The sequence below is a fragment of the Salmo salar genome, chromosome 08 (genome assembly GCF_965601325.2).
Source record: "Salmo salar chromosome 08, fSalSal1, whole genome shotgun sequence".
NCBI lineage: Eukaryota > Metazoa > Chordata > Actinopteri > Salmoniformes > Salmonidae > Salmo > Salmo salar.
Window position 1 is genome coordinate 40,667,501 of NC_138298.1, and position 10,298 is coordinate 40,677,798.

The window sequence follows — 10,298 nt, forward strand, 5'->3', positions numbered from 1 at the left end:
CTTCCCTCCCTCCCACCGTCCCTCTCTCTCTCCCCCCCTCCCTCCCTCCCTCCCTCCCACCTCCTTCCCTCCTCACTCCCTTTCTCCCCCCTCCCCCCCTCCCGCCCACCTCCTTCCCTCCTCCCTCCCTCACTCCCTCCCTCCCTCCCTCCCAGGTTCCTGTGTTGAGACCTACAGACCTGATGGTGGAGGTGCGTCCTAGGAGGGTGTTCTCCAATGGTCATACCTACCATGTTAACGCCATATCAGTCAACAGTGATGGAGAGACTTACCTGTCAGCTGATGACCTGAGGATCAACATGTGGCATCTGGGGATCACAGACCGCAGCTTCAGTATCCTTCACTGGGAGAGGGACTCACACACACGCACGCACGCACGCACGCACGCACGCACGCACGACACGACACACACACACACACACACGCACAGGTATGTTATAGGGGGGAGCAGTATACTGAATAACTCCATCAGGCTTGACTCGGACTGAAATAGGTACCGGTACTCATTTTAGGTGCTGGTACTGTTTATATCTAGGAGCTGGCCCGGTACTGTTTATATTTAGGTATTGGCCCAGTACTGTTTATATTTAGGTGCTGGTACTGTTTGTATTTAGGAGCTGGCCCGGTACTGTTTATATTTAGGTGCTGGTACTGTTTATATTTAGGAGCTGGCCCGGTACTGTTTATATTTAGGGCTGGTACTGTTTATATTTAGGGCTGAGCCCACTACATTTGTCTGGTATGTTATAAGGGGGACAGGTATACTGAATTTAGGAGCGGTACTCATCTAGGGCTTGCCCGGACTGATATAGGCTGGCCGGTACTTCTTATATTTAGGTGCTGGCCCGTACTGTTTATATTTAGGTGCTGGAGCTCCACAATACATTTGATCTGATATTCTATAAGAGGAACAGGAAGTCGAACATTTGAGGTGCCGGTACTCAGCTCCGCTGGGCTCCTTCCCAAGCACTGACTGTATGGCTCTGTGCCAGTCTTCCTTCCCAAGCACTGACTCTGTATGGCTCTGTGCCAGTCTTCCTTCCCAAGCACTGACTCTGTATGGCTCTGTGCCAGTCTTCCTTCCCAAGCACTGACTCTGTATGGCTCTGTGCCAGTCTTCCTTCCCAAGCACTGACTCTGTATGGCTCTGTGCCAGTCTTCCTTCCCAAGCACTGACTCTGTATGGCTCTGTGCCAGTCTTCCTTCCCAAGCACTGACTCTGTATGGCTCTGTGCCAGTCTTCCTTCCCAAGCACTGACTCTGTATGGCTCTGTGCCAGTCTTCCTTCCCAAGCACTGACTCTGTATGGCTCTGTGCCAGTCTTCCTTCCCAAGCACTGACTCTGTATGGCTCTGTGCCAGTCTTCCTTCCCAAGCACTGACTCTGTATGGCTCTGTGCCAGTCTTCCTTCCCAAGCACTGACTCTGTATGGCTCTGTGCCAGTCTTCCTTCCCAAGCACTGACTCTGTATGGCTCTGTGCCAGTCTTCCTTCCCAAGCACTGACTCTGTATGGCTCTGTGCCAGTCTTCCTTCCCAAGCACTGACTGTATGGCTCTGTGCCAGTCTTCCTTCCCAAGCACTGACTCTGTATGGCTCTGTGCCAGTCTTCCTTCCCAAGCACTGACTGTATGGCTCTGTGCCAGTCTTCCTTCCCAAGCACTGACTCTGTATGGCTCTGTGCCAGTCTTCCTTCCCAAGCACTGACTCTGTATGGCTCTGTGCCAGTCTTCCTTCCCAAGCACTGACTCTGTATGGCTCTGTGCCAGTCTGGGTAGGAAGGTACAGATGTAAGATCTTAATTTGAAGCAATTTGATACAGCAGGAAAATAATCCTGCAGTAACCGGAACAATTTCTGGGGCGACAGGTAGCCTAGTGGTTAGAGCAGGTAGCCTAGTGGTTAGAGTGTTGGACTAGTAACCGAAAGGTTGCTAGATTGAATCCCCGAGCTGACAAGGTACACATCTGTCGTTCTGCCCCTGAACAAGGCAGTTAACCCACTGTTCCTAGGCTGTCATTGTAAATAAGAATTTGTTCTTAACTGACTTGCCTCGTATAATAAAGGTTAACAAAACAAATAAAAAAATATTTATTATATGGATGATAATTAATGGACATGTTTGTAGGGGTTGATGCATTTTCCTAAGGGCATATCAAGTTTGACATTTCAAAGTGGAAATTACAAACTTGTGGAAGACTTTTAAACCTCAAATACTCTACAAGTTTAAAATGGAAAGTTGTTCTGCAACAAGGTGATCAAATGAAGCTCCTCCATCTGTAGGCTGTAGTGTTGAAACAGGCTGTACCATAACAGGATGCTGACCTAGAAAACATCTACAGAGAAGTTTAAATAATTCACTCAGTGTCAACTCTCTACTCTCTACTCTCTACTCCACTAAGCCACACTGGACCCGCTGCAAATAAAATGTGTGTGTGTGTGTGTGTGTGTGTGTGTGTATATATATATGTGTGTGTGTGTGTGTGTGTGTGTGTGTGTGTGTGTGTGTGTGTGTGTGTGTGTGTGTGTGTGTGTGTGTGTGTGTGTGTGTGTGTGTGTGTGTGTGTGTGTGTGTGTGTGTGTGTGTGTGTTGGTAGAGCATGGTGTTTGCAATGCCAGCATGGTGTGTGCAAAGCCAGGGTTGTGGGTTCGATTCCCACGGGGGGCCAGTACAACAACAAAAAATGCATGAAATGGATGCATTCACTACTGTAAGTCGCTCTGGATAAGAGCGTCTGCTAAATGACCTAAATGTAAATGTGTGTGTGTGTGTGTGTGTGCTCGTGCATATGTGCGTGCGTGTGACAGGGTTGATTAAGTTTAGTAGCTAAGGTTAAAAACAATCTCTGCATATTCTTAGTGTCTTCTGTGGTGTCTGTGTACTATGTGGTGACAGTTAATCAGGCTAGCTACAACCACCACATCTACTGTACAGTTAATCAGGCTAGCTACAACCACCACATCTACTGTACAGTTAATCAGGCTAGCTACAACCACCGCATCTACTGTACAGTTAATCAGGCTAGCTACAACCACCACATCTACTGTACAGTTAATCAGGCTAGCTACAACCACCGCATCTACTGTACAGTTAATCAGGCTAGCTACAACCACCGCATCTACTGTACAGTTAATCAGGCTAGCTACAACCACCACATACACTACTCCTCCAGACATAGTCCTGTGTTGTTCTACCTGAGTATCTCTCCTCCAGACATAGTCCTGTGTTGTTCTACCTGAGTATCTCTCCTCCAGACATAGTCCTGTGTTGTTCTACCTGAGTATCTCTCCTCCAGACATAGTCCTGTGTTGCTCTACCTGAGTGTCTCTCCTCCAGACATAGTCCTGTGTTGTTCTACCTGAGTGTCTCTCCTCCAGACATAGTCCTGTGTTGTTCTACCTGAGTATGTCTCCTCCAGACATAGTCCTGTGTTGTTCTACCTGAGTATCTCTCCTCCAGACATAGTCCTGTGTTGTTCTACCTAAGTATCTCTCCTCCAGACATAGTCCTGTGTTGTTCTACCTGAGTATCTCTCCTCCAGACATAGTGGACATCAAGCCAGCCAACATGGAGGAGCTAACAGAGGTGATAACAGCAGCAGAGTTCCATCCTCACCACTGTCACCTGTTTGTCTACAGCAGCAGTAAGGGAACTCTACGTCTCTGTGACATGAGGGCCTCGGCACTTTGCGACAAACACACCAAACGTGAGTTGGCTACACACGGGAAGACAAAAGCCATTGCTGTCAGTCTCTAAATCATGGGTATTCAAATCTTACTCTTCGAGGTCCAGAGTACGACTACTGCTGATTCTGTTCTGCCTGATAATTAATTGCACCCACATGGTGTCCCAGGTCTAAATCAGTCCTTCATTTAAATCAGCAGTAGAACTGGCCTCAGGTCCAGATTGGAATCCCCCCCCCCTAAATTGTGATATCCACCTCTCCTCTTCTCTACACTTCTCTCTCCTCCCACTCTCCCTTTGTCTCCTCTCCTCCCCCTCCTCTCGTCTCCTCTCTCCTTCCCTTGTCACCTCTCTCCTCCCTCTCTCCTCCCCGTCTCCTCTCCCTCCCCCTCTCCTCTCCCTCCTCTCTCCTCCCCCTCTCCTCTCCTTTGTCTCCTCCCTCCTCCCCCTCTCCCTCCCTCCTCTCCTCTCCCCTCTTCTCCTCTCCCTCCTCTCTCCTCCCCCTCTCCTCTCCTTTGTCTCCTCTCTCCTCCCCCTCTCCTCTCCCTCCTCTCTTCTCCCCTCTTCTCCTCTCTCCTCCCTGTCTCCTCTCCCTCCTCTCTCCTCCCCGTCTCCTCTCCCTCCCCCTCTCCTCTCCCTCCTCTCTCCTCCCCCTCTCCTCTCCTTTGTCTCCTCTCTCCTCCCCCTCTCCTCTCCCTCCTCTTCTCTCCCCTCTTCTCCTCTCTCCTCCCACTCTCCCTTTGTCTCCTCTCCTCCCCCTCCTCTCGTCTCCTCTCTCCTTCCCTTGTCACCTCTCTCCTCCCTCTCTCCTCCCCGTCTCCTCTCCCTCCCCCTTTCCTCTCCCTCCTCTCTCCTCCCCCTCTCCTCTCCTTTGTCTCCTCTCTCCTCCCCCTCTCCTCTCCCTCCTCTCCTCTCCCCTCTTCTCCTCTCTCCTCTCCCTCCTCTCTCCTCCCCCTCTCCTCTCCTTTGTCTCCTCTCTCCTCCCCCTCTCCTCTCCCTCCTCTCCTCTCCTCCTCTCCTCTCCCCTCGCCTCCTCTCTCCTCCCCCTCTCCTCCCCGTCTCCTCTCCCTCCCCCTCTCCTCTCCCTCCTCTCCTCTCCCCTCGCCTCCTCTCTCCTCCCCGTCTCCTCTCCCTCCTCTCTCCTCCCCGTCCTCTCCCTCCTCTCTCCTCCCCATCTCCTCATCTCTTCTCCCGTGTCTTTTCTCATCTCCACCTCCCAATCGCTCTTCCTCCAGTCTTTGAGGAACCAGAGGACCCAGGAAGTCGTTCATTCTTCTCTGAGATCGTGTCGTCGGTGTCGGATGTGAAGTTCAGTCACAACGGGCGGTACCTGCTGACCAGGGATTACCTGACGGCCAAGGTGTGGGACCTACACATGGAGAAAGGCCCTGTCGAAACCTACCAGGTCAGCCCGCTAAACACACACACACACACACACACACACACACACACACACACACACACACACACACACACACACACACACACACACACACACACACACACACACACACACCAGGCACACGCAGAAACACACATACATGCAAACACCCTCAGCACGCATGTACACACACAAATGAAATGAAAGTCTTAGAAAATTCTGTCAACACTCTCTCCGGCCCTCTCTCCTTCCCTCCCTCCCTTCTTCTCTCATGTCTGTCTCTCTCTAGGTTCATGACTACCTGAGGACTAAGCTGTGCTCTCTGTACGAGAACGACTGCATATTTGACAAGTTCGAGTGTGTCTGGAACAGCTCCGACAGGTGTGTGTGCATCTTTGTCTACTCTGAGGCTTTATCCCACAGATAAATCAATCCCAGAGAAGAGCTTTGGAGATGTCAAAATCAATCCCTTCTCTCCTTCCCTCTCTCCATCTCTCCTCCTCTTCCTGTCCCAACCCCATCCTTCCCTCTCTCCATCTCTCCTCCTCTTCCTGTCCCAACCCCATCCTTCCCTCTATCCATCTCTCCTCCTCTTCCTGTCCCAACCCCACTCTTCCCTCTCTCCATCTCTCCTCCTCTTCCTGTCCCAACCCCACTCTTTTCTCTCTCTCCATCTCTTCATCCCTCTTTCATTCCCCCCTTCCATCTTCTCTCCTCCTCTCCCTCCTCCTCTCCCTCCTCCTCTCCCCTCTCCTCAGTGTGATAATGACGGGAGCGTACAACAGCTTCTTCCGGATGTTTGACAGGGAGACGGGGCGGGGCGTGACCCTGGAGGTAAGCATATACACAAACACACAAGTCACTAACGTAAGTCGCTAACGTAAGTCACTAACGTAGGTCGCTAACGTAAGTCACTAACGTAGGTTGCTAACGTAAGTCGCTAACGTAGGTTGCTAACGTAAGTCACTCTAACGTAAGTCACTAACGTAAGTCACTAACGTAAGTCACTCTAACGTAAGTCACTAACGTAAGTCACTAACGTAAGCCACACTAACGTAAGTCACTCTAACGTAAGTCACTAACGTAAGTCACTAACGTAAGTCACTAACGTAAGTCACTCTAACATAAGTCACTAACGTAAGTCACTCTAACATAAGTCACTAACGTAAGTCACTAACGTAAGTCACTCTAACATAAGTCACTAACGTAAGTCACTCTAACGTAAGTCGCTAACGTAAGTCACTAACGTAAGTCACTCTAACATAAGTCACTAACGTAAGTCACTAACGTAAGTCGCTAACGTAAGTCGCTAACGTAAGTCACTAACGTAAGTCGCTAACGTAAGTCGCTAACGTAAGTCACTAACGTAAGCCACACTAACGTAAGTCGCTAACGTAAGTCACTAACGTAAGTCACACTAACGTAAGCCACTCTAACATAAGTCACTAACGTAAGTCACTAACGTAAGCCACACTAACGTAAGTCACTAACGTAAGTCACTATCGTAAGTCACTAACGTAAGCCACTCTAACATAAGTCGCTAACGTAAGTCACTAACGTAAGTCACTATCGTAAGCCTCTCTGCTACTGAAATCCCAGTGTGCAGAACTACTGGTTGTTCTGATGATGTCACTCACCAGGTCTAATAATGAAACGATTTTCTGGTCCAGATTTCAATGTGCCCGCTCTAAACGTGTCCGCTCTTTCTCTCCTCTCCTCTCCTCTCCTCTCCCCTCTCTCCACCCTCCCTGGAGGCGTGGCGAGAGACCAGTAAGCCGCGAGCTGTACTGCGGACGCGACGGATCTACACCGGGGGCAAGCGTCGTCGTGGCGACGTGGGGGTGGACAGTCTGGACTTCACTAAGAAGATCCTCCACATGGCCTGGCACCCCGAGGAGAACATCATCGCCATAGCCTCCACCAACAACCTCTACATCTTCCAGGACCGGGTCAGCTCCGACACACAGGGTCCAGACCTGTGTTCAAATACCATTTAGCACTGGGTGAGCCCCGACAAACAGGGTCCAGACCTGGGTTCAAATACCATTTAGGACCAGGTCAGCCCCGACACACAGGGTCCAGACCTGGGTTCAAATACCATTTAGCACCGGGTCAGCCCCAACAAACAGGGTCCAGACCTGGGTTCAAATACCATTTAGGACCAGGTCAGCCCCGACACATAGGGTCCAGACCTGGGTTCAAATACCATTTAGGTCCATTTAGGACAGGGTCCAGACACAGACACAGGAACTGGATTGAGAAGTAGTCGTTAAACGCACGCACGCATGTGCACACACAGGCACACACACACACACACACACACACACACACAGGTGCACACACACACACACAGGCGCACACACACACACACACACACAGGCACACACACACACACACGGGCACACACACACACACACACACACACACACACACACACATTGATTGTTGGGCACAAATTGAAAGGAAATGACAAAAACATCAGAGACTAGTCCCTCCATGGAATGAGTTGGACAGGCCTGAGATCAGTCTATAAGGTGAATGAGTTGGGCAGACCTGAGATCAGTCTATAAGGTGAATGAGTTGGACAGGCCTGAGATCAGTCTATAAGGTGAATGAGTTGGACAGGCCTGAGATCAGTCTATAAGGTGAATGAGTTGGACAGGCCTGAGATCAGTCTATAAGGTGAATGAGTTGGACAGGCCTGAGATCAGTCTATAAGGTGAATGAGTTGGACAGGCCTGAGATCAGTCTATAAGGTGAATGAGTTGGACAGGCCTGAGATCAGTCTATAAGGTGAATGAGTTGGACAGGCCTGAGATCAGTCTATAAGGTGATGAGATGGACAGGCCTGAGATCAGTCTATAAGGTGAATGAGTTGGACAGGCCTGAGATCAGTCTATAAGGTGAATGAGTTGGACAGGCCTGAGATCAGTCTATAAGGTGAATGAGTTGGACAGGCCTGAGATCAGTCTATAAGGTGAATGAGTTGGACAGGCCTGAGATCAGTCTATAAGGTGAATGAGTTGGACAGGCCTGAGATCAGTCTATAAGGTGAATGAGTTGGACAGGCCTGAGATCAGTCTATAAGGTGAATGAGTTGGACAGGCCTGAGATCAGTCTATAAGGTGAATGAGTTGGACAGGCCTGAGATCAGTCTATAAGGTGAATGAGTTGGACAGGCCTGAGATCAGTCTATAAGGTGAATGAGTTGGACAGGCCTGAGATCAGTCTATAAGGTGAATGAGTTGGACAGGCCAGAGATCAGTCTATAAGGTGAATGACAGGCCGTTGGACAGGCCGTGAGTGTGTGTGTGTGTGTGTGTGTGTGTGTGTGTGTGTGTGTGTGTGTGTGTGTGTGTGTGTGTGTGTGGATCCAATCGTTGTTTATATTGTTGTTTTAGTCAACAGCACGTCTCGTTTAACGGATTCCCTTTATGATCACAAAACCTCAGCACACCTGGATACACCGGACACCTTTACACACAGCTGGTGAGAGTGGACACTTCTAGACACCTGGTGACTCATCTGGAGGAATTTAGACACCTGGTGACTCATCTGGATGAATTTAGACACCTGGTGACTCATCTGGATGAATTTAGACACCTGGTGACTCATCTGGATGAATTTAGACACCTGGTGACTCATCTGGATGAATTTAGACACCTGGTGACTCATCTGGATGAATTTAGACACCTGGTGACTCATCTGGATGAATTTAGACACCTGGTGACCCATCTGGATGAATTTAGACACCTGGTGACTCATCTGGATGAATTTAGACACCTGGTGACTCATCTGGATGAATTTAGACACCTGGTGACTCATCTGGATGAATTTAGACACCTGGTGACTCATCTGGATGAATTTAGACACCTGGTGACTCATCTGGATGAATTTAGACACCTGGTGACACCTGGACAAGCTGATCCTAGATCTGTGCCTAAGGGAAACTTCTACCCCGAGCTACTAAATCACTTATGCTTCCATCCATCCACTCATATAGGCTCTGACCCAAATGGACCCTATTCCCTATGTAGTGCACTACTTTTGATCTGGGACCATAAGGCTCTGGTCAGAAGTAGTGCCCTATAAAGGGAATACTAGGTTGATCGTATTCTCATGTCCTCCACCATGTTCTGTAAATACTGTCTGTCTGTCTGTCTGTCTGTCTGTCTGTCTGTCTGTCTGTCTGTCTGTCTGTCTGTCTGTCTGTCTGTCTGTCTGTCTGTCTGTCTGTCTGTCTAACCTAGTTATCTCAGTGGTTAACCCTTATATAGAGTCAGAGCTATATAGTGAGACTGTGCAAGGTTTTGTTCCTGACCACCACCAACATACTTTGAATATAGCTAATCAAGTGGATTAGTCAAAATCTGGTGGGTTAGAGCAGGGCTGGAAATAAAGCCTGCACAGCTTGAACTGATGTTCGTCCAGGGTTGGTGGCCACTAGTTTAAAGGGGCAATCTGGGATTCCGCGACATCACACCGCTTGAGTTCTCTCTCCTCCAATCATACACAGTAGTGTAGTGGCGTCAGCACGGCAACCTCACGGCTAACCAATCAGTAAGAGTGTTGTTGTGCTGTGGTTAGGACCATTGCAACAGTAGCATGTTATCCAGTGTTACTATCGTTGTATATCTATCATACCTGTATAACTAACAGTTATCTAAACACTCCAAATGAACACTTGATGAAGGAATGTGTAAACAAATAAATAAAATAATGTGAATCTGAGGATCAATCGTGGTCTTGATTATTTGATGAAACTGTGTTTTTGTGTGACATTGTATGTTTGTGGGCAACTGTCTTCTTCCTGGAGTCATCACATCCTACAGGAGGCCTGGTGCTGTATTCATGTCTTCTTCCTGGGGTCATCACATCCTACAGGAGGCCTAGTGCTGTATTCATGTCTTCTTCCTGGGGTCATCACATCCTACAGGAGGCCTGGTGCTGTATTCATGTCTTCTTCCTGGGGTCATCACATCCTACAGGAGGCCTGGTGCTGTATTCATGTCTTCTTCCTGGAGTCATCACATCCTACAGGAGGCCTGGTGCTGTATTCATGTCTTCTTCCTGGAGTCATCACATCCTACAGGAGGCCTGGTGCTGTATTCATGTCTTCTTCCTGGGGTCATCACATCCTACAGGAGGCCTGGTGCTGTATTCATGTCTTCTTCCTGGAGTCATCACATCCTACAGGAGGCCTAGTGCTGTATTCATGTCTTCTTCCTGGAGTCA

General features: G+C 49.2%; 1 protein-coding gene across 1 annotated transcript in view; it reads left to right on the plus strand.

The window, feature by feature from the left end:
* LOC145881555 (serine/threonine-protein phosphatase 2A 55 kDa regulatory subunit B gamma isoform-like) overlaps positions 1-9,801 on the plus strand; it is a 21,712-nt gene extending 11,911 nt beyond the window's left edge. The window contains exons 5-10 of the mRNA XM_082978690.1: positions 156-333; positions 3,540-3,704; positions 4,918-5,087; positions 5,353-5,444; positions 5,822-5,897; positions 6,818-9,801. Coding sequence (XP_082834816.1) covers positions 156-333; positions 3,540-3,704; positions 4,918-5,087; positions 5,353-5,444; positions 5,822-5,897; positions 6,818-7,060 — 924 coding nt within the window. The 3' untranslated portion in view covers positions 7,061-9,801. The remainder of the gene's footprint in view (positions 1-155; positions 334-3,539; positions 3,705-4,917; positions 5,088-5,352; positions 5,445-5,821; positions 5,898-6,817) is intronic.
* Positions 9,802-10,298: the final 497 nt, after the last annotated feature.